The sequence below is a fragment of the Coenobita brevimanus genome, chromosome 46 (assembly GCF_032717465.1).
Source record: "Coenobita brevimanus isolate Jiangsu-jjx chromosome 46, ASM3271746v2, whole genome shotgun sequence".
Lineage (NCBI taxonomy): Eukaryota > Metazoa > Arthropoda > Malacostraca > Decapoda > Coenobitidae > Coenobita > Coenobita brevimanus.
This window is the reverse complement of record NC_136999.1, coordinates 25,347,481-25,372,840: the sequence shown is the minus strand read 5'-3', so window position 1 is coordinate 25,372,840 and position 25,360 is coordinate 25,347,481. Positions and strand designations below refer to the sequence as shown.

Below are 25,360 nucleotides of genomic sequence, written 5' to 3'. Positions count from 1 at the left end.
TATATATATATATATATATATACATATATATATATATATATATATATATATACATATATATATATATATATATATATATATATATATATATATATATATTTGGTTCGCACAGTGTGCGTCATCACAGTGCGCGATTCGCATTGTACGCGAGCGTCCTAAAATCATAACCAAAAACCCTTAAATCCGCGAGTTTACCGCACAGAACGCGAAGCAGAGGCAAGGAGTGGCTAAAAAATGCCATTTTCTATTAGTGCATGACCACCCCTTACACAGCGCGTCACGTGTCGTCATGTTGATGCGCAGAAATTCCCGGGCATTCTACTGTTGAGGATGAAGAGGATGCAATGTCAGAAGTGTCAGCATTGGACTTTGAAGGGTTTATGGCCGAAGTGAGTGACGTTGATGCTCCTGGGAAAGGTGCTCAAGAGGAGTCTGTGGAGGGAAGTGTTGGTGCGGTGGGAGGTGCGGTGGGGAGTGCGGCGCTGTAAGTGTTGCCGTGCCTCGGAGCCCCGGTTATTTAAGGTCATCAGGCCTGTTGTCTACTGTTGTTAAGGTGACTACCCATATTTTTGTTATTGTAGCTATAGCTTTAGTACAATGTCTGAAAAATATGACCTTTATTATGTCTCTAAGAGCCAAAAAATGTCCAGGTATGAGGGGGTACCGCCCATATGTAATTATTCCCATAAGATTATGTATTCCCAGTACGCGAATTCCCAGTGTGCGAGGTCGTGGACTGCCCAATCTCTCGCGCACTGTGTGAGCCTACTGTATCTATATATATATATATATATATATATATATATATATATATATAAAATCATCATTAGCCGTTTGAGTATCCACTGCAGGACCGGCCTATCCCGACCGAAGTCGGGACGATACGGACAATGTATCTCTACCAAGTAGCTTAGGCTGTCTGGTAGATATTGTATGTAGGGTGAGAAGTGTTTGTAATTGTAATTGTAGTGTTGGAGTGGCTTTGGATGTGTGTGTAGTCTGTGAACCAAGTGTAATCGGCCCGCGCAAGCCGACTGGGTGCAAGCATACTTTGTAGTATGCGACACACTGGTTCAACCACGGCACGCCTTGTGTCCGCCAATGCAGTACGTGACCGGGTGAACACTCCCAAAGTTTATTACCCTGGTGGGGCACGAACCCTAGTTCACCCGTGTATGAAACGCACACTCTACCACTGTACCACAGAGGCTCAATATATATAAGGCCTGGGAATGGTGCGATTGAAATATTCATAACCGTGATGAGATAGCCAGGTATATGAAAGTATGTTTTTCTTCATCTTGTTTTCATAACAGTTTTCTTGGAGAAAAACTTTGAATTTCAAAATTGCAACATGTATACTTTTTTGTTTTTGTTCTTCTTCCTTCTCTTGTTTTGTGATGTTCTTCTTTGGGAGAACTTTGAATGTAATCATAACCTAATCTACACCTACCATCCTACAACGTTCCTCTTCAAGATGTCTTATTCCTATCCTGCCCCACCACTGCCAAGGTTCCTGTCCTTCCAGCCCACTCCTCTCCACCCATCCAATCCAACTGCTATCCTTCCCTCCTTCCAGCTTCAAATACAGTTCAGTAGTTTACACCTTCCCACCACCAGTGCCGTCCCTTATGCAACACTAATCTCACAGAGTGTGCTTGTTCTCCTCCATATATCCAACCCACCTTACCCACCCCTTTCAATGCACCCAATTTTGACTTTACTGGTATACCTACAACTCGTCTCTTAACAGCTAATACTTCCCCAGCATGTACTATCCACCACTCTCCCAGCCTATACCGTCCACTCACCTCAGTCCATCATACCCAGCCAAACCTCTAACATCATTCCACAAGTAGGATTGATTTGTGATATGCGTTTTCAGTCATAACCTGAATCCATCAGCTTTGACTTGAATCGATAAGAAGGACTTGCGACCTAAAATGACCTGCAATTTATGAGCGGTACATTAATACCCATTACACTGACAGATCAAATTTTTGTCTTGCGCCTTCATAGGCATGGCAAGATTAGATCTACCGGTGTATTGACCTTGTGTTGTCGAAGTGATCTGAGAAGATCAAAAGCGACTGAAATACTGCAGCCTTGTAATAATTTACGAGAGCCTAAATATGTATGCATTTAACTAGGAAGACCACGATAAACTTAACTGATCAAAATGGGTGTTCCTGAACCTGAAATAATCTCATTGGGTTCAATTAGATATAAAGCCCTGGAATGGATCCAACATGATCTGAAATAATCTGACCAGGTTTGAAATGACCTGAACCAGAATGGATAAGAATGGAACCAGAATGATCCCAAGTGGATAAAATGAACCTGAAATTCACCAGACTGACATGAAATTACCCAGATTTAAACCGACATGGGTGTGATGAGCTTGACTGAAGATGAAGTAATACTGATGATCCTGAATGGACATACTGGAATTGCTAAGGAGACATATCTTGTCCTCAAAGGATCTTACTACGCCAGACTGGATGTAAATTGTATGTGACAGATTAACAATATATATATATATATATATATATATATATATATATATATATATATATATATATATATATATATATATATATATATATATATATATATATATATATATATATATTATATATATATATATATATATATATATATATATATATATATATATATATATATATATATCTTGTTACGGAACAGAGAAAGATAATGTACACTTTAAGTGAGAATACTAAAAATCACTACTGTCCCGTAAAGTTCCAGGTTCAAAACAAAAGAGTTAGGTAAAATTACAAGTTAAAGTTTAATGCTCAAACTAACAACAAAACATTCAGGACTCATAAGGATAATGTAATGGCAAATAAACAGGTTAAATATATGGTTAACTGCAATAGCCTCTATTAACACGAAATTAGCAAGAGTAAATTTATCTAAGTCAGCCCTGATAAAAAGAGATACCAGATAATACTCAGTGAATGCCAGATAAATTATTACAAATACAAACTATTATCAAAAATGACTGACATAAAACCCAACATTAATCAAAAACCTCACTAGGCCTAAGAATTAACCTTATGCTACACAGTACAAGAAAAAATGCAATAACACTTATACTCAAATTACACACAGCTGCTAGATGTTTGGAGATTTCTTGAGCACTCACAATAATAATATCTGTACAGGGGAGGACAGAGATGTGAACAAAATGAGGAGCAGATCTAAGTGGCAATGATGCAGAGACTGAGCTCATTATATAGGGGCCAGGAGAGCTTGATACAACTTGTAAGAAGGACGCGCAAATGAAGCCATGGGGACAAAGAGCTGAAAATCCCGCTCTGAATAACAGAGAGAACGACTTACTCTACTATAACGGTAGAAGGGGGGGACTGAGGCAGAACACGCTCGTGATCAAACATGCAGCAACTGTGCGTTAAAATTACACAAAGGATGATGAAATCATAGGCTATGTAGCACCTCCCCACAAAGAAAAAAGAAATTTACAAAGGAAATTTCTTATTACTCTAAAACAATCTGTATATGGCATTACAGAACATGTAAAAGTCTTTCCTAATGTTACAAAACATGAGATCTCCCTAGCACGTTCAGTCATAGGTACTTGCCAGCATCCCTCCAACAAATCAAACTTATATATGTACCTAGCCTTTCCGATCTTGTCTATGCAATCTTCCACACGAGGGAGAGGGTAAGTGTCCGTTTTAGTTATCTGATTAACACGTCTGTAGTCGATGCAAAGCCGCTGTGACCCACCTGGCTTAGGGACCAGAGTGACAGGAGAACTCCATTCGCTCTGACAGGGCTCAATCATCTTGTGGTCCAACAGGTAGCCAAGCTCCTTCTGGATGAGAGGAACTTTCACTGGGTTCACACGGTAAGGAGGCAATTTAATTGGCTTTGCGTCTCCAACATCGACATCATGCATCAACACAGTGGTTCTTCCTGGAGTGGCATGGAACACTTGCGGGTACTCCTGCAGTAATGCTGAAAACTCCTGCCTTTCCTTGGGAGGTAGATGAGAAAGCTTAGTCTGGAGATCATTCATGATATCAGGATTCTTCCCCAAACTATCACTCAGGCTCATACTGCATGGGAGAGCTTCACTTGCAGACTCGGGTGGAACAGCTACAGTGCAGACTGGATTATTTTCGTCCCGCCTGTGATATAACTTTAGCATGTTGATGTGACATAGTTGCTTGCTCTTTCTACGATCTGGTGTGGCGATGACATAGTTGACATCACTGAGTTTCTTCTCCACGAAATAAGGGCCACTAAACTTGGCTTGAAGAGGTTGCCCATGAACTGGTAGCAGAATCAAAACCTGATCTCCTGGCTGAAAGTGGCGTAACCTGGACTTCTTATCATACCAAGTCTTCATCTTCTCCTGAGCAGCTCCTAAATTCTCTCTCACCAGCTGTAAAGCAGTGGACAGCCGTTCTTTGAACTTCATCACATACTCCAGCAGGTTGACGTCATCTTCCTCCGACAGCCAGCATTCCTTGAGTAACTTAAGGGGTCCTCTTACTTCATGGCCAAACAGTAGTTCAAAAGGTGAGAAGCCCAGTGATTCATTTGGAGATTCTCTTGCGGCAAACACAACGAATGGAAGACCTTTATCCCAGTCTTTCTGATGTTCCAAACAGTATTTCTTGAGCATCGATTGGAGTGTTTGATGACATCTCTCCAACGCTCCTTGGGTCTGGGGATGGTAAGCTGAAGACGTGATCTGGGAGATGCCCAACTCTTTCAGAGACTGCTTGAAAACATTCGACATGAAATTACTTCCCCGGTCTGACTGTACCTCCTTGGGCAGACCAAACTTTGTGAAGAACCCTAGCATTTCCTTAACTACGTTCTTTGCTGAGATATTTCTAAGTGGAATGGCTTCAGGATAACGAGTAGCCATATCAATCATGGTCAACACATAAGAAAATCCTGAAGAAGTCTTAGGAAGAGGGCCCAGAATATCCACCAACACACGGGTGAAAGGCGCCTCAAAAGGAGGAATGGGAACTAGAGGTGCAACCTTTTCGGTCTGATTACACTTCCCCACAACTTGACAGGTGTGACAAGACTTACAATACCAGGAAACATCCCTGAAGATACCTGGCCAGTAGAAGTGTTTCAAAATGCGTGCCACAGTCTTCCTCACTCCAAGGTGTCCTGCCAAACTGGAATCATGAGCCACTCTAATGATATCCTGCCTACAAACACGAGGGATGACAACTTGATGTACAACCTCCCATTCACAGTCGGCTGATGCTGTTGGGGGTCTCCACTTCCTCATAAGTACTCCTGACTTTACATAATAACAAGTAGAAGCACCGGCTTACTCTTCTTCACTGTAAGCAGAGTTAGCTAGACCTTTCAACTCAGGGTCAGCAACCTGCAACTCAACCAACTCTTGACGAGACAAATTATGAACACTACGGGGTACTGCCTCATCTGGTGAGTGGTCCAAATTAGCAAGAAAAGTGTCAGCTAGGATAACATCATCATCATCATTATCCTCTAAATCACCAGTAACTTTAGACTTAGCCCTAGTGACAGCACATGCAGGGAACACATCAGGGACATCACAATTCTGGGTCGCAGCCACTGGCTCACTAGACAACTGAGGAGCTGGACACACTTGACTTCCACCAATATCATTTCCAAGTAAGAAAGTTACACCTGACATTGGGAGTGTCTGAACCAACCCAACCATAACGGAACCATTAACAAAACCAGACTCTAAATTCACTCTGCACAGAGGGACAGAGAAGTAATTATTCCCTACACCTTGTAAGATTACAGTTTCATCAGAGGAATTAACATTAGAGCCTAGAACACTGGTCAGCATAAGGGATTGGCAAGCACCTGTATCACGATATATTTTAACTGATTTCCTGTCATTATTGTCCAGAGGACTGACAAAACCATCAGACAGGAAATTAGCACATGAACTCTTGAGAGTGTCACCCACGTTACTGCTCAAAAGAGGAGCTCCATCATGAGAATTTAAGTTACCCCTCAAAGCAGGTTCAGTTAACTCAGTTAAAGAATTCTGGGAACTCTCAAGAGTGGACACTTGACCAATTGACTGAATATTTAAAGACTCCTTTTTGTTCACATCATGCTGTCTCCTGAAACATCTCTCCGTAGTATGACCAAGCTTACTACAATAAGTACATTTACTTTTCTGAAATCTAGAGGTGAAGCTGGTATTTACTTCCTGAGAAACATCATCTTTATTCTCTTTCCTGTTACCTGTACTCTGAGTAGAGGCAACGTACTTACTCTCAGCTTTCCTCTTTTCTTTAGAATATCTCTTGTGAGTGAAAACATATTCATCAGCTAAAACTGCAGCATCAGACAAATTATCTATTCTTCTCTCATCAAGATATAGGCTTACATCCTTATTAACACACCTTTTGAAGTCCTCCAGCAAAATCATCTGCTTAAATTTACCAAAATCAGAATCCACATTCTTAGAATTTAACCACTGCTCTAACAGATCTTCTTTGATTTTTGCATACTCAACATGGGATTTTTTTTCTTTTTTATGCGAGGAAGAAGGAACCAAAGGCCATGAGCCCGCAGTAACAGTTCCCTCCAAGAGAAAGACAAAATACAATAGAGAGCCAAATTCAAGATCCGATCATTTTGAGATGCCTGGACACACTGCGTTTGAAAGACTGGAGATCATAGGCAGGAGGAAATACAGACAGAGGGAGACAGTTCCAGAGCTGACCTGTTGCATGAATGAAAGACTGGGAGTAACGGTTAACTCTTGCATTAGAGAGTTGGACAGAAAAGGGATGAGAGTTTGCTGCCAGACGGGTGCTACGCGCCCGTCGTAGAGGTGGAGGAATGCAAGCAGACAGTTCAGAGGAGCAGTGACCATTAAAGTAGCGATAGAAAAGAGATAAAGATGCAACAGTGCGGCGAAGAGACAGAGGTTGAAGGGAGTCAGTAAGAGGAGGAGAGTTAATGAGACGAAAAGCCTTTGACTCCACCCTATTGAGAAGAGCTGTATGTGGGGAGCCTCCCCACACATGAGAGTTGTACTCCACACAGGGGCGGATAAAACCCCTGTATAGAGTCAACAATTGTGCAGGGGTAAAGAAAGAGCGGAGTCTGCTTAGCACACCCAATCTCTTGGAAGCAGATTTTACAAGAGATGTAATATGATCTTTCCAAGATAAGTCCCGAGTAAATGAAACCCCAAGCATGTTCAAGGATGATGCAGGATTAATCTGAATATTATTAAACATTAGTGGGTATACCTGTGGAAGATTTTGTCGGGTTGATAGGTGTAAGAACTGAGTCTTAGAAGCATTAAAGACAACCATATTATTTTTACCCCAGTCAGAGATATGAGCCAAGTCAGACATTAGGTGTGCCATAGCCTCATCCCTTGTTTCTTGAAGTAACTGTTGAGATGGGCGTTGCGGGAACCAAATGGAAAGGTGAAGGGTGGAGTCATCAGCGTATGAGTGGATAGGGTTAGATGTACAGCTTAGAAGATCATTGATGAATAAAAGGAAGAGAGTTGGTGATAGGACAGAGCCCTGAGGAACACCACTGTTCATAGATCTAGGAGAAGAACGATGGCCGTCTACGACAGCAGCTATAGAACGACCAGAAAGGAAGCTAGCGATGAAGGTACAGATAGAAGGATAGAAACCGTAGGAGGGCAGTTTGGAAATTAAAGATTTGTGCCAGACTCGATCGAAAGCCTTTGAGATGTCAAGTGCAATGGCAAAGCTTTCGCCAAAGTCCCGAAAGGAGGATGACCAGGAGTCTGAAAGGTAGGTGAGAAGATCGCCAGTGGAGCGTCCCTGACGGAACCCATACTGACGATCGGAAAGAAGGTTGTGATAGGAAAGATGCCTTAAAATTTTTTTATTAAGAATTGACTCGAAAACTTTTGAAATACAGGACGTTAAAGCAATTGGACGATAGTTGAAGGGTTGGGAGTGGTCACCCTTCTTTGGGACTGGCTGAATGAGAGCAAACTTCCAGCAAGAAGGAAAGGTACAAGTTGACAGACAAAGGCGAAATAGTTTGCCTAGGCAGGGTGTAAGCACAGAAGCACAGTTTTTGAGAACAACAGGAGGGACCCCATCAGGCCCATATGCCTTGTTAGTACTGAGGCCAGTAATGGCAGAAAATACATCAACTGAAGAAATTTTAATGTCAGCCATGAGGAAGTCAGAGGGGGGAAGTGATGGAGGAACAGCACCGGAATCGTCTAAGGTGGAATTGGAGGAGAAAGTCTGTGCGAAGAGATCTACTTTATCAGTAGAAGAAATAGCTACAGAACCATCAGAGTAGAAAAGAGGAGGGAAGGATGATGAGGTAAAGTTGTTAGAAAGATTTTTGGCAAGGTGCCAGAAGGAGCGGGAAGAATTCGAGTTGGAGAGTTGAGAGCATTTAGTATGGATGAAATTATTTTTAGTAGAGCGAAGAACAGACTTAGCACGATTCCGGGCAGAAACGTAAAGATTATGTGATTCAGGGGTGGGTTGGCTCCGGTACCTTTTGTAGGCCTTCTCCTTGTTGCGGACAGCATTAGAACAAGAGTGATTAAACCAAGGCTTTCTTGCGTTAGTCAAAGGATATGAGAAAGGAATGTATGCTTCCATGCCCGAGAGAATAACCTCCGTAATGCGCAAGGCACACTCAGATGGCTCACGGCCATGGAAGCAATAATCATTCCAGGGAAAATCAAAGAAGTACTGCCTGAGGGCCTCCCAGTCCGCAGCTCCAAAATGCCAGAGACGACGTTTCCCTGGAGGGTCCGCAGGCCGTACTGTAGCGATAGGACAGGTTAAGGTAATAAGGTTGTGATCGGAGGAGCCCAACGGAAAGAAAAGATTAACAGAGTAAGCAGAAGGATTAGTTGTGAGGAAGAGTTCAAGTATGTTGGAGCTCTCTCCAAGGCGGTCAGGGATACGGGTAGGGTGCTGTACAAGCTGCTCTAGGTCATTAAGGATAGAAAAGATGTAGGCTTGTTCACCAGGTGGATCAGTGAAAGGAGAGGAGAGCCAAAGGTGATGGTGAACATTGAAATCTCCAAGAATGGAGATTTCAGAGAAAGAAGAAATGGACAGAATGTGTTCCATCGTAGAAGTAAGATAGTCGAAGAATTTTTGATAGTCAGTAGAATTAGGGGATAAGTAAACAGCACAGATATATTTAGTCAGAGAATGACAGGAAAGCCGAAGCCAGAGAGTGGAGAATTCAGAAGAATCAAGTTCAGGAACACGAGAGCAAGATAAGTCGTTGCGTATGTATACACAACAGCCACCTTTGGCTTTGAAATGAGTATAGAGAAAGTAGGAGGATACAGAAAAGGGTTTGCTGTCAGTTGCCTCAGACAGCTGAGTCTCCATTAGAAAAAGAAGGTGAGGTTTAGAGGAGGAGAGGTGGTGCTCAACAGAGCGAAAGTTAGATGAAAGGCCGCGAATGTTGCAGAAATGAAGAAGAAGAGAGTCAGACAGTGGTTCCAGGCACCTCGAGTCGTCACCGGGAGAGGGGCAGATGGCGGGGGCATTTATGGTCCCCCCCCTGGGGACTCCGAGGCTGGGTGAATTGACGCCATTTTGGTAAATTTTGAATAGGAAGTGTAGTGTGTACTGTGCATGTAGTTTGGTGAAGATAGATAGAGAAATTTGTACTGGAGAGCATGCTGGCCTACTCTCTGTGTAACTGAGACACTGAAAAAGTTCAGCAAACGGGGATGGTCAGGAACTAGTCCTGAGGGCTGATGAAACGGGAGCTCCAGCACTCCCTGTCATCAGCTTTCCATCCACCTCGGGAGTACTGCCCTGCTCGACTGGTGCTTGTAAGTTGCCCTAAATTTTACTCTATAGGCTTCAGGAACAAGCTCATAGGCCTTAAGAATCAAGCTCTTAACTACATCATAATTATCACATTGATCCTGAGGCAAAGATGCATAAGTTACTTGAGCTTTACCAGTGAGAACAGTTTGAAGGAGTACTGGCCAATACTTTTTGGGCCAATTAAAACCTGTAGCTACCCTCTCAAACAACTGAAAAAACTTTGTTAAATCAGATTCATTAAAAGGAGGGACAAGTTTAACATTTTTAGCCACATCAAAATCATCAGAGCTAGATGATCCAGTTCCACCTTGTTTCATGCGATACTCATGGTCTGCCTGAATCCTGGCAAGTTCAATTTGTGCCTGTATCTGTGCCTCCTGAATACGAGCATTTGCCTGAAATTCAGCCTCCTTAGCTTTTGCCTCCTTCAGGGCTAGCTGTAACTTAGCTAATTCAATCTGCGTTTGCTCATTTGGAGGAGTTACATTAAACAAGCTTTCATTAATCATGTCAAAAATTTGATCTTTAGAATGATGAGAGCGAACAGCAATTCCCAATTGTTGAGCAACAAGCTTAAGTTCATTCTTTGTTCTGTTTTCTATATCACACACTGTTTGCACATTTGACAAAAAATCTTTGGCTTCATCAAGTGTAGTAATAGTAGCCATCATGAATAAGTAACAGTCACAAAATATCAAGCAATATCCTTATGATAATATCCTGAATATCCTGATATGAGGTCGCCAAATTTATGTTACAGAACAGAGAAAGATAATGTACACTTTAAGTGAGAATACTAAAAATCACTACTGTCCCGTAAAGTTCCAGGTTCAAAACAAAAGAGTTAGGTAAAATTACAAGTTAAAGTTTAATGCTCAAACTAACAACAAAACATTCAGGACTCATAAGGATAATGTAATGGCAAATAAACAGGTTAAATATATGGTTAACTGCAATAGCCTCTATTAACACGAAATTAGCAAGAGTAAATTTATCTAAGTCAGCCCTGATAAAATGAGATACCAGATAATACTCAGTGAATGCCAGATAAATTATTACAGATACAAACTATTATCAAAAATGACTGACATAAAACCCAACATTAATCAAAAACCTCACTAGGCCTAAGAATTAACCTTATGCTACACAGTACAAGAAAAAATGCAATAACACTTATACTCAAATTACACACAGCTGCTAGATGTTTGGAGATTTCTTGAGCACTCACAATAATAATATCTGTACAGGGGAGGACAGAGATGTGAACAAAATGAGGAGCAGATCTAAGTGGCAATGATGCAGAGACTGAGCTCATTATATAGGGGCCAGGAGAGCTTGATACAACTTGTAAGAAGGACGCGCAAATGAAGCCATGGGGACAAAGAGCTGAAAATCCCGCTCTGAATAACAGAGAGAACGACTTACTCTACTATAACGGTAGAAGGGGGGACTGAGGCAGAACACGCTCGTGATCAAACATGCAGCAACTGTGCGTTAAAATTACACAAAGGATGATGAAATCATAGGCTATGTAACAATATATATATATATATATATATATATATATATATATATATATATATATATATATATATATATATATATATATATGGTGGTGGGTGGTGGCAGCCATCATCTACTCACTTGATGTAGTGCTGCCTACTTTTCCCTTAGCCTTTATCATTCTCTTCCTGTGCCTGCCCTTCTCTCTTCCTATTTCTCCCATCTTTCCTGTCACTTTTTATTGCTTTTCTTTCCTTTACAGGTGGCTTTACATTGAGTAACAAACCAAATGGTTTCCTGTAAGCCAAGAAACCATTTACAACGCTGGGTGGTAACCATATAACCAAACCATACGTGCTCCCTACGTGTCAACAAGTGGGTTGGTGGAGGGTTAGTGCCCCTCCTCGTAAAACAAATAACTCAAAGTCAAATGGCCAACCTTTACGGGATTATGGCGTCTGGCAATAGATAGATAGATAGATAAGTGGTAGATGGGGGCGCATACTATCCACTCATTCGATATACCTTAGTGCTGCTTTGGGTGTCTGCCCTTTCCTCTCTACTCCCCTTCCTCTTCTGTCTTTCCTTCATTCTTTCTTCTTTCTTCTGGCTACGGGTGACTTTACACTCCCTCTTCTGTCGTTCTTTCCTTCATTCTTTCCTCTTCCTTCTGCCTATGGGTGACTCTACACTGAGTGACAAGCCAAATGGTTTCCTGTACACCAGGAAACCATTTACTACGCTGAGTGGTAACCATATAACCAAATTCTGGCGCCTGGTGGTTTAGTGGATAATTAAGGTGCCTCAATCGGATTGAGCCTGTGTAGGTTTATATCCAAGGGATGGTTGGGGTTTATCGCTCATTTAATGTCACTCAGGGATGATTGAGGTTGGTCACTATCATCTCAAATGTCAGGACCACCTTGCTTAGCCCAGGGCTCCTACGCTCCTCATGGGGCGACATAGGAATCAATGGTGGATGGATGGGTGGATAATATATATATATATATATATATATATATATATATCATCATCATCATCCGTTTGAGTATCCACTGCAGGACCGGCCTATCCCAACCGATGTAGGGACGATACAGCCTATGTATCTCTACCAAGTGACTTCTGTTCTCTGGTAGAGATTGTATGTAGGGTGAGACGTGCTTGTAAGTGTGATTGTAGTCTTGTAGTGGCTTTGGATGTGTGTGTAGTCTGTGAACCAAATGTAATCGGCCAGCGCAAGCCGACTGGGTGCAAACATACTTTACAGCAAGCGACACTGGTTCAACCACAGCATCCCTGGTGTCCGCCAAAGCAGTACATGGCCGGGAGAACGCTTCCAAAGTTTATTACCCTGGCGGGGCTCGAACCCTCGCTCTCCAGTGTACATAAACGCACACTTTACCACTGTACCATAGAGGCTCCATATATATATATATATATATATATATATATATATATATATATATATATATATATATATATATACAGAGAGAGAGAGTGCAATACCGGAAGTAATCTCAAATAACTTCTGAAATAGGTAGTGGCCACCATCATCCACTCACTTGATGTAGTGTTGCCTATTTCTTCCTCACCTTTATCATCCGGTCTCGGTATCTGACCCCCCTCTCTTCCTACCTCTCCCTTTCCTTCCTGTCTCTTAATTTCTCTTCTTTCCCTTTCAGGTGCTTTTACAGTGAGTGACAAGCCAAATGGTTTCCTGTAAGCCAGGAAACCATTTACATCATTGAGTGGTAACCGTTCAACCAACTTACACATGTTCCCTAAGTGTCAGTAAGTAGGTTGGCATAGATTTAGTGCCCCTCCCCGTAAAATATCAAACTCAAAGACAAATGGCCACCCCTTCTGGGATTATGGTGTCTGGCTATAGATAGACAGAATTTACATTGGGTCAGATGACATATAGGCTGTTCTTCTTCTGACGCATAACTGCTAGACACAGGGCCGGCCCTAGGGCGATGCGAGCGATGCAACTGCATTGGGCCCCGCGCCTCTAGGGGCCCCGCGCTCCCCCGCCCCCCAAAAAAAAGAAAAAACCTTTAGGCCTTTAGGGGCCCCACGCCTCACGAGCGGGCCCCTGATAGAGCATAATGTGGCGCAACGCACTTGACATGTCTGCAGCTGAGCGGGCCCCTGATTGAGCATTGTGTAGCATGCACCAGCCAGCCATGCGCCTCTTTCATAGTGCTCATTTAGGGCCCCTCTCTGCCCGAGGTTAGATGTGTGACCCCTGCAGATTTTTCACATTCTTGCTCATGTTTATCTCTTCACCACGTTTTCAAGAAGTGTTTGGTTTCTCTTGGCTTGACTGATTGTCTTGGTAGTATTGTTTATCAGAGGTCTAATCTGTGAAGTTTGTGTTGCATGCATTTTCCTGAATGAAAGAGTGCTAACTGCTTGAGTCCTTGAGCCAAGTGATATCGGCTGTTAGCCTAGATTTCATAGTTTTCTTGTGAGATCCTGATCGGGCTTATGAAACGATTCTGTCAAATATAGTCTGTAAACTTCTATTGGAAATATTTCCCTTAAATGATTAAATGAATTTCTACTGGTATTATAAGCATCAGGCCAGTATTCAGTTCGCAGTTACATGAGCTGACTGTGGGTATTGTGACATCCAAGATTAGGAGTTTAGGACCCAGGCCTTTATGTATTTTTGCTGATATCTGTGTCTTTGGATCCATTTGATAACGGCAATATTTAGCAGTTGTTTTCTCTGACTGTAGCGCACCAGTTGTTAGCGGGTTTGGTTAAGAAATTCCCTGGCCGAAAATCCCTTCATCTGCTAACAGCAGGAGTTGAACAGCACTTAATTTGTCGCTTGTCAAGAAAATCTTTTTGAAAAATTTAAATATTGTTTAAAGAACCTTAGGCCTCCCCTCTTGCAAAAAGATGCCAAAAAGAAAGCGTGAGATTGGCAGAATCTACCTGAGTGTCAGTGGCAAGAGGATGATCAAGGCAGCAAAAGAAAATGAAGTCAAACGTCTCAGTGGAGCAATGGAGAAATTTATCATTAAAAAGAATGACACTGAGACTGAAGAGTCAGACTGTGAGTCAGTCAGTTCCATGGAGGTCCAAGATCTGCCCAATCTTCCTGCAGCTCCTTCCGTGCAAACTGCTGAACAAGCTACATCATCTAGCTTGCCTCAGAAGTGTACATCAGAATTCAAGAGGAAAGACAGCAGCCTTGATGTTAGCTTTCTTGAAAATTATGAGGATCCTGCCTCTTGGCCAAAAATTCTTTCCACAGCTCAGCGAGATTTTCTGGTCACAAAGGGTCCACTTAAGTTAGATTTGAAACGTGAATTCACCAAAGATGCAGCAGGCAGGAAATGTTCAAATTCCTACCTACAGCGCAAATTATCAAATGGGGAGGTGATGCAAAGAAAATGGCTGGTGTATTCAGCTAGAAAAAATCAGACATTTTGTTTTTGTTGTAAGCTTTTTTCCACTGTTAATGCCGCACTGCCCTCTGATGGGTTTCATGACTGGTCCAATGCTAGTGTGTGTTTAGCTGAGCATGAAAAGTCCACTGGTCACTTGCAGGCAAGTGTTCAGTGGTTTGAGGCTGAGCAAAGACTAAAGAAGGGTTGCTCTTTGGATTCAATTCATTAGCAGCGAATCAATGATGAAAAGCTACGGTGGCAAATTATTTTTCAGTGCCTCCTTGCTATTGTTCAGTTTCTCTCAGAACATAACATGGCTTTCCGAGGATCTCTTGATAAACTCTTTGAACCTAAAAATGGTAATTTTCATGGCCTAGTCCAACTGATTGCCAAGTTTGATTCTGTCATGCAAGATCATCTGCGACGAATCAAGGATGAAGAGATCCATGACCATTACCTTGGCAAGCGTATCCAGAATGAGTTGATTCAGCTGATGGGTAACAAAGTCCAGAAGACCATTACTGACCGTATAAAGGCCTCAAAAAACTTTGCTGTTATACTTGATTGTACTCCAGATGTTAGTCATAAAGAGCAGTTGTCTCTGACAATTAGATCTGTATCTGATGGCTCCACTGTTCCTGTTGGAATATATGAGCATTTTATTGAATTCACTGGGGTGAAGGAAAGTACAAGAAAGAGTCTTCTGGATGTTCTTCTTGACAAGTTAGTGACAGTGGGTTTAAATTTATAAGATATCAAGCGCCAAGGCTATGATAATGGTGCTACCATGAGAGGCAATAAGTCTGGTGTTCAGGCTGGTCTTCTGGAAATTAACCCAAGAGTTTTCTTTTCACCCTGTGCATGCCACAGTTACAATTTGTTACTGGGGGATATTGGCAAGACGTGTCCAGAGGGAATGCCCTTCTTTGGTATCCTTCAAAGGCTGAATGTCTTGTTTTCTGCTTCAACTCAGAGATGGACAATTTTCACAAGACATGTTAAGGACTTGACTGTGAAACCTCTCAGTGAAACCCGATGGGAATGTCGTACTGACAGTGTCAAAGCTGTGAGGTACCAAATTGTTCAGTTTTACGATGCCTTAGTGGATATTGCTGAGGAAACAAACCCCAAAGCTCGCAGTGAGGCTATGTCACTATGCAGTGAGCTTCAAAATTTCAAGTTCATTGTTTCCGTAGTATTTTGGTATGCTCTCCTCTTTCAGGTCAATCAAGTCAGTAAACAGCTACAAGGTGAGACAGTTGAACGTTCTGTTGCAGTCAGAAGCATGGAGAGAACTCTTGGACGGCTGCAAAACTACAGAACTGATGGATTTGACAGTGCTCTTGCAGATGCAAAGGAGATGGCCAATGATATGGACATTGAACCTGTCTTTAAAAAGAACAGAATTCGTAGAAAGACGCGAACATTTCAATATGAAGCTCAAGATGAGCCAGATCAAAGTCCACAAGAAAGTTTCAGAATTGGATGTTTCAATCTCATCTTTGATAGAGCAATTTCATCCATGGAACAAGGATTCCAGCAGTTGAAGTCACATGATGCTTTGTTTGGTTTCTTATTTTCTTTCCTCCATCACGTTCCCCCTCTGACTTCCTCATGGCTGATATTAAAATTTCTTCAGCTGATGTATTTTCTGCCATCACAGGCCTCAGTACTAATAAGGCATATGGGCCTGATGGAGTCCCTCCCGTTGTTCTCAAGAACTGTGCTTCTGTGCTTACACCCTGCCTAGGCAAATTCTTTCGCCTTTGTCTGTCAACTTGTACCTTTCTTTCTTGCTGGAAGTTTGCTCTCATTCAGCCAGTCCCAAAGAAGGGTGACTATTCCCAACCCTCTAACTATCGTCCAATTGCTTTAACGTCCTGTATCTCAAAAGTTTTCGAGTCAATTCTTAATAGAAAAATTTTAAAGCTTCTTTCCTATCACAACCTTCTTTCTGATCATCAGTATGGGTTCCGCCAGGGACGCTCCGCTGGCGATATTCTCACCTACCTTTCAGACTCCTGGTCATCCTCCTTTCGGAACTTTGGCGAATACTTTGCCATTGCTTTTGACATCTCAAAGGCTTTCGATCGAAATCTTTAATTTCCAAACTGCCATCTTACGGTTTCCGTCCTTCTGTCTGTGCCTTCATCTTTAGCTTCCTTTCTGGTTGTTCTATAACCGCTGTTGTTGACGGCTATCGTTCTTCTCGTTCTTCTCCTAGATCTATCAACAGTGGTGTCCCTCAGGGCTCTGTCCTATCACCAATTCACTTCCTTTTATTCATCAATGACCTTCTAAGCTGTACATCTAACCCTATCCACTCATACGCTGATGATTCCACCCTTCACCTTTCCATTCGGTTCCCGCAACCTCCATCTCAATAGTTTCTTCCACAAACAAGGAATGAAGCTATGGCACACCTAATCTCTGACTTGGCTTGTATCTCTGACTGGGGTAAAATTAATCTGGCTATTTTTAATGCATCAAAGACTCGGTTTTTACACCTATCAATCCGACAAAATCTTCCACAAGTATACCCACTAGTGCTTAACAATACTCAGCTTAATCCTGCATCATCCTTGAACATGCCTGGGGTTTCATTTACTCGGGACTTATCTTGGAAAGATCATTTTACATCTCTTGTCAAATCTGCTTCCAAGAGATTAGGTGTGCTAAGCCAACTCCGTTCCTTCTTTACCCCTGCAAAATTGTTGACTCTATACAGGGGTTTTATCCGTCCCTGTTTTGAGTACAACTCTCATGTGTGGGGAGGCTCCCCACATACAGCTCTTCTCAATAGGGTGGAGTCAAATGCTTTTCGTCTCATTAAGTCTCCTCCTCTAACTGACGTCCTTCAACCTCTGTCTCTTCGTCGCACTGTTGCATCTTTATCTTTTTTCTATTGCTACTTTTATGGTCACTGCTCCTCTGAACTATCTGCATGCATTCCTGCACCTCTACGACAGGCGCGTAGTACCCGTCTAGCAGCAAACTCTCATCCCTTTTTTGTCCAACTCTCTAATGCAAGTATTAACCGCTACTCCCAGTCCTTCATTTAAGCAACGGGTCAACTCTGGAACTGTCTCCCTCTGTGTGTATTCCTTGCTTCCTATGATCTCCAGTCTTTCAAACGCAGTGTGTCCAGGCATCTCGAAATGATCGGATCTTGAATTTCTCTCTCTCTTTTATTTTGTTTTTCTTTTGGAAGGGACAATGATTGCGGGATCCTGGCCTTTGGTTCCTTCTTCCTCGCATAAAAAAAAGAAGAGAAACGAGAGTGCATGCGGCCAACTTGGAGAAAATTCTTACCGTAAATGGCACCTCGGATATTGACGGTTACATGTTAGCATAAGAAATAGATGTTCCAAAGTCTGTTATTCCAGAGGAGATCGCTTCCCAGCCCTCCGAAATCTTAAGCTTCCTTTCTAAAAGGAACAGCTATGTAGATTTCCAAAATTTTTGGATTGCCCTGAGGATATTGCTGACTATTCCTGTTACTGTGGCATCAGGTGAAAGAAGTTTTTGCAAGTTGAAGCTTATTAAGACATATCTGAGGTCAACAATGACACAAGATCGTCTAAATGGCCTAGCCATACATTCAATTGAAAATGAAGTCTCATCTCAGCTAGACTACAATTAAATAATCAGAGACTTTGCAGGCATTAAGTCCCGCAAGATAATTCTCTAAGGTTCAGTTAAACAACAACAGTTAAAACTGCACTGGAGCAGTGAATGATGTCAATCAGCACAATGAATCTCTTAATCTCAAGGATGAAGGCAAAAAAGATGAATATGACCCAGAACATGCTCAATGTCTGTTTATCACTGTATTGGCTGTATACATCTATTGTATCTATCTTGCATATTATATTGTATCTTGTATCTTGTATATTATATTGTATCTTGTATCTTATAGGTATTGTATATATCTATGATATGATGGTTTAGGAATCATTGTTTTACATTTCTAATTCACAACGAATCATTTGCATTAATATCTGAGTCCATGCACTAAGCATAACTATAAAACTGTGTTATTTTCGGGGGCTTTGGGTTTGACATTCAAAATCAGAGGGGCCCAGCCCCTACTCCTTGCATTGGGCCCCGCACCTGCTTGGGCCGGTCCTGTCTAGACAGTGACTTATTGGAAATACTTGCAACCGGCAAACGACATTAATCAATTTGAGAGAGACATCTTGCACAGGAGAAGTTAATGGAAGCCATTCCTTACCCCTGCAGTTCAAAAATACGTCATTGTAATTAAAATGGTTTAGTCAGCAAGGAGTAAGTATACGGTCCTAAAAATGGTGTGCCTTGTACAGTCAGGGAAAGTTCCGCATTACACACTGTTCGGAGCATTGGCGGTCGACGAATAGTCACGAAGCGGCAGCCAGACCCCACATGTCTGGTAACTGTGAGTGGGAGGGAGGGTGGTCGGGGGTGGGTTTGGTGAGTTGCTCACGTCACAATATCAATAGCCAATGATAATGCGTCCGACATTCTCAAAGTGCAAAACCGGTATGCTGTTTGTATGGTATTCACACTTTTCTCTGAGTCTGTCTACATTACTGCATATATGATGAATGTTTACTGTCAAAGGTATGTTTCCTTGCTTTTGGTTTATAATGTTAGATAGGAATAATAGTTACAGAGACTGACCTCATAATTAGGACTTCCCATGTCATTCTGCCTAAAGGAAAACGAAGTGTTAATCCCTTCTATATATTATTATTTTTTTTATTATTATTATTATAACACACTACCCTAAATTCGAGATGAATAATTACAAGAATAACACTGAAAATGTTTGCAGGTGGATGTTTGTAATGGGATGACAGGATAAACAAACAAATAGTTAACACACACACACACACACACACACACACACACATACACACACACACACACACACACACACACACACACACACACACACACACACACACACACACACACACACACACACACACACACACACACATATATATATATATATATATATATATATATATATATATATATATATATATTGTTACGTCCCCACCCCACATTGCCACAGGCTCCAACAGCAGTAGTACAGTACAGGAAACGTTGCCCAGTGAGTTGTTGTTCTTATGCTCAGCCTTAAGGTGTACAGCACACAAGATCAGCGAGGCGAAAATAAACACTGGCTTCTCTACGTTCACTGTCTTTATTTTCCAAATAATTCCATTTAATGCTTTCAAACTTCACTGTTCTCACAAGCATTGAAGCTATACACACTTTACTGCTATCACACTTAATGCTTGACAACATTTCACAGTTATTACACTTAATGCTTGACACTTCACTGTTTTCTCAAGTTCCAGTGATATACAAACTTCAGTAAAACGTCACTATTTGCCACTGTTATCACAAGTACCAAAAATATACGATGTTCACTGACACTGCACTACACCAAAACCGACTGCACTTCACTCGAACTGACCTGATACCCGACTAAACTTGCAATAATCTCTACCCCATCTTATATATGCTTGCATTACTCTCGAAACTTCGTGTTTACTCATGACGGGCAATAGCTGTCAACTCGGAAACAGCCCAGAACATGCTAGAGTTGTCTCACATACATGACACTCTAAAATCATTAACCATACGAATTTAAACTATATAATTTTTAACATGCAATCACTTAAGTACAACATTATAAAGACAAGGAGCACAAAATTAATGCATAACTAACGAAATAACTATGCTTACCAACAGCAGGCAAACTGGCAACTCTAACACGTACCGATGCCGGAACTTACGGTACGAGAAACATCTCGAAGGTACGAGACTACCTAACTGGCAAATCCCCCATCATAACACTATCCCCTCCCTAGTTCTTTGTCATCCCGACAAAACTACACAAAAATACAAACATAAACCCTACTCCTAACGAAACATCCAACTGTACACAAAATAGTCTTTCAACTTATCAGGTCTTCTTCTATGCCACTTCCGACGATGTCCTTGTTCCTCCACATAGTCCACTCCTCCTGGAAGGTCTTGGTCCTATTCTTGGCAGCACACATCACAGGTCTGATACCACTCTACAACATCCTGATGCATGCCAATCCAGTAGAACTTGTGTTGCAGCCGGCTTTAGAATTGTCTTCACTCCCAGGTGCCCACTAATGATCTGGTTATGGGACTCATCCAAGATCTCGGCCCTCATCTTCTTCGGAACCACCAGTTGCCAATACTTGCTGAGGCCATTGGGTGTCTCCCACTGATGCTCTAGTAGCCCATTGTTCAAATGGAGAAGGTCCCACTAACTCCAGCAGCTCCCGGTTGCAGGGCCTAACCAGGAAACCCCCTCCCGACATGGGCACTCTGCCGCAACTACTTCAGCATCGGTTGCAAATCTGCATCCCCCATCTGCATTCTCCCCAGGTCTTCATCATGTGATGCCGGCCCCGTCTCTACAGTACAGCAGCATTTCTTCCTATGATTCCCATTCCTACTACACTGCATGTCGTCTGTTCTTCTGTCTTCTCGCACACTATTCATGAAGATTCTCCTGCATCTCTTCAGTGGTGGGCCTTCTGCAGCCTTTTTCTTATCATCCCAACCATTCTGATCCGCAAGTAACTCAAACTGTGCACGGTAAGCTTCCCAAGATACTCTACCATCAAATTTCTGAGGTTTCTCATTAACTGGACTCCCATTATAGCCATGCACTTCACTGGTTTGGGGCCTAAAAACAGGGGCATCATAATTAAGGTCAGGACTTAAATCTCCTACATTCTGATTATTCAGCCCTGTAATGGTACCTTTAGATGCCTGGGATCCATCAAAATACACCATACACTGTCCACTCCTTTCATATGTTCCCCATACACTAACCTGAGGCTCAGCAGTGCAATATTTCACTACAGCCTCAATTTTCTCACCAATTATTTTCTCATGACCGACTACATGCTTCAACTGGCTATCTACATGCTGTCTGTACTCTGTCACAATTCCCTCGCTAATCTTCAGCTGGTTGACCACATACTGTTTGCACTCCATCACTATTTCCTCACTAATTGTCTTCAACTGTTCGTGTACATGCTGTTTACACTCTGTCACATTATTGCTCATCTCACACTTCTGCTGATCTAGCTTGGCATCTATTTCCTTCTTAAGTTGTTGCTGTTCTTCCTTGATTTCCCCCATGAATGCATCTGGCTGTCCTGGCACCCTCAGTTGCAAGTCCCTCTGTTGCTCTTCTGATGCCTCTTCAGGTTGTTCATATCGCTCTTTTTGTTCGTCACGTTGTGCCTCTAGTTGTTCACACTGTGGCTTCAGTTGTACACTTTGTACCTGAAATTGTTCTTTGAGTTCTTTAGTATATGCCTGTATTAGCTATTTGATTTCTTTAGTTTGTGCCTGTAATTGTCGTCTGAGTTCATTTCTGAGCTCTTTCTGTTCTTCTTTGAGTTCTTTAGTTTGTGCCTGAATTAGCTTCACGATTGTTGCCAGAGAAATTTCCTCTTGTCCAGCATCAGACCTTGTCTTCACACCTTCCGCTTCCGTGTCGAAGGTTAGACTCACTGCAGCCCTGAATAATAATCCCACACTCCGGACACTGTGTTACGTCCCCACCCCACACCGCCACAGGCTCTAACAGCAGTAACACAGTACAGGAAGGACGTTGCCCAGTGAGTTCTTCTTATGGTCAGCCTTAATGTGTACAGCACACAAGATCAGCTGAGGTGAAAAAAAAAAAAAACGGTCAATTTTTACTTTCACACAACCACAGATTTTTGCATCAAATCTGAGTGTTTCCAATGGTTTTTGGTGTGATTCATTTGATTTTCCCCTTCAGATCTATTGCCAATCAATGGTTTCAAAGGAATGAAAATTTTTGCAATCACCATAGAAACCACTATTTTTTTTTTTTAAGAAAAAAGGTCAAAATGAACAGAATCACACCCAGAACCATAGGAAACACTCAGATGTTCATTCATTTATTCATTGCCAGACACCATGTATCCCAAACGGGGTGGCCAAGTGCTTAGAGTTAATTGTTTTACAGGGAGGGGCACTAATCCTCCACCAACCCCACTTGACACGTAGGGATGCCAACAGCATCTGGTGTTCCCAGGCGGCCACCCATCCAAGTATTATCCAGACCCAACGTTGCTTAACTTCGCTGATCGAACAGGAAGCGGTGTACTCAACGTGGTATGGCCGTTGGCCAGATGTGATACAAAAATATGGGTAAATTTTCGTATTTACACCCAACTCCCAAACAAGCTTAAAAGTATATTTTTCCGAAAGAATTTAGTGTTTTTCGTTTGAATCTGATAATCATTTCTGTCGGAAATCACTTTCTTTTGCGGTCCCTCCCTTTCCCCCCCCCCCAAGAACAATGGGGGACCTGTGGGAAAGCGGGGTTTTGGGTGGGGAAAACACGCAAAACGAGTGATTTCCTACTGAAACTGGTATCAAATTCAAACCAAGAACACTAAAATCCTCCAGAAAAATATAATTTTAAGCTTCTTACGGAGTCCGTGTTTGTTAACTGGGGGGCCTCGCCCCCCAGACCCCCCCCAGCCCTGGCCGTGCTTTCTAACTGGGGAGCTTGGCCCCCCGGACCCCCCCTGACATTAACCAAACCTCATCTAACCTAACCTAACCGGGTGTAAATTCGAAATAATGCCTTTATTCACCAGTTTACAGCTCCTGAAGTAATTACGGTAATTTTGCAGCCTTCACAGTTCGTGGCTGGAGACAAACTAACTTTCAAATCCTGCGGGCCCTAGCGTGGGGCGTTTGAAATCCTACTTTGTCACACTGAGGGCTCTTAACAGATTGTGGAAGCACATTATATCGTCTCAAAGAGTCAATTGCTCCCTGATCTTCATCCACGTAAGTCTTAATAAATCGCCAGTACGACCATGAGCACCCTTCACAAGACGACATCGCGGACTGACTTTCAAATCAAAGCCCACGGTCCCAGGGCCTTGCCTCCTAGGCTGTCATTGGTTGATTAAGTCACGTGATTGCCTAATGTGCCACATCACTACAATAAACTCGGCTGGTCTTCGGGAATGATGAGCATCGGTTTTAGCTAAAATTTAAGAATGGCAACGCTGTTATTACGTCATACATCACATCACTTCTGTTCCCCCTTCAACCTCAACAGACAATGCTGACCGCTGAGCTCGGCCGCCATTTTTCCCCCTTTATCTGTACCGTATTTCTGTATCTCCATTATTATTCATTTGCGAGTAAAGTGCATAGAATGAAAAATGGTCTATACTGGCCCAGAAGTTATGCGGTAAACTTATTTTTCTAAGATTCTCTGGGTATGCGAATATAAAAATTGTCCAAAAAAACAATGGCTTCTTTACGTTCACTGTCTTTATTTTCCAAATAATTCCCCTTAATGCTTTCAAACTTCACTGTTCTCACAAGCACTGGAGCTATACACATTTTACTAACTGCTATCACACTTAATGCTTGACAGCATTTCAGTTATTACACTTAATGCTTGACACTTCACTGTTTTCTCAAGTACCAATGATATACAAACTTTAGTAACGCCTCACTGTTTGCCACTGTTATCACAAGTACCAAAAATATACAATTTTCACTGATGCTACACTACACCAAAACCGACTGCATTTCACTCAAACCGACCTAACACCCGACTAAACTTGTAGTAATCTCTACCCCATCTTATATATGCTTGCATTACTCTCGAAACTTCGTGTTTACTCTCGACGGGCAACAGTTGCCAACTCGAAAACAGCCCAAAACATGCTAGAATTGTCTCACATACATTACACTCTAAAACCATTAACCATACGACCTTAAACTACATAATTTAACAAGCAATCACTTAAGTAACACATTATAAAGAAAAAGAGCACAAAAATTAATGCATAACTTATGAAATAACTATGCTCACAAACAGCAGGCAAACTGGCAACTCTGGCATGTACCGATGCCTGAACTTACGGTACGAGAAACATCTCGAAGGTACGAGGTTACCTAACTGGCAAATCCCTCTTCATAACAATATATATATATATATATATATATATATATATATATATATATATATATATATATATATATATATGCAGAATAACACAATGTTTGCAGGCGGATGTTATAATGGGATGACAGGATAAATAAGCAAATATATAAGAATTATCACACACACATTTATAGAGAGAGAGAGAGAGAAAGAGAGAGAGATACATACGTAGATAGATGGATAAATAGATACTGTAGATATAGATATATAGTTATATATATAGTTATATGCTTCCCCATGGTTCATGTATTCATTAATACCTGCTTTCTTCTTCAGTGATGTGCATTTACAGTATATAGCATAATCATGTCTTCTCTTTTCCTTCTCTCCTGTAGTGTTGGCAGGTTCAGTTTTTCTACTCTTTCTTCGTAGCTTACTACAGATCTCTTAAGCTTGGTACCATCTTGTAGCAGCCCTTTGAACTTTTTCAGTCTTACCTATGTGTTTTTTGAGATGAGGATTCCAGACTACTGTTGCATACTCCAGGGTTGGTCTGATGAATGATGTTATCATCTTTCTTAGCACGTCTTCATTTATGTATG

The 25,360-nt window shown here is 41.8% G+C and overlaps 1 protein-coding gene and 1 non-coding gene across 2 annotated transcripts; one reads left to right on the top strand and one right to left on the bottom strand.

Moving 5' to 3' along the window:
- The first annotated feature begins 15,071 nt into the window (after positions 1-15,071).
- LOC145398674 (zinc finger MYM-type protein 1-like) lies at positions 15,072-18,401 on the top strand. Its single transcript, XM_080271479.1, has 3 exons — positions 15,072-15,491; positions 15,981-16,167; positions 18,271-18,401. Exons 1-3 carry the CDS (start codon positions 15,072-15,074, stop codon positions 18,399-18,401), a joined length of 738 nt encoding a protein of 245 aa, XP_080127605.1.
- A 4,448-nt stretch (positions 18,402-22,849) lies between these two features.
- LOC145398871 (5S ribosomal RNA) lies at positions 22,850-22,968 on the bottom strand. Its single transcript, XR_013897204.1, has one exon. It is a non-coding gene; the product is annotated as a 5S ribosomal RNA (ribosomal RNA).
- Between the last annotated feature and the right edge of the window lie 2,392 nt (positions 22,969-25,360).

Excerpts from the sequence above, each read along its gene's own strand:
- LOC145398674 (XM_080271479.1), top strand. The coding sequence starts at position 15,072 with ATGGCTTTCCGAGGATCTCTTGATAAACTCTTTGAACCTAAAAATGGT. Across the intron at positions 15,492-15,980 it reads TTCTTGACAAGTTAGTGACA|GTCAATCAAGTCAGTAAACA; the intron begins GTGGGTTTAAAT and ends CTCCTCTTTCAG. Across the intron at positions 16,168-18,270 it reads CTTTAAAAAGAACAGAATTC|GTGAAAGAAGTTTTTGCAAG; the intron begins GTAGAAAGACGC and ends CTGTGGCATCAG.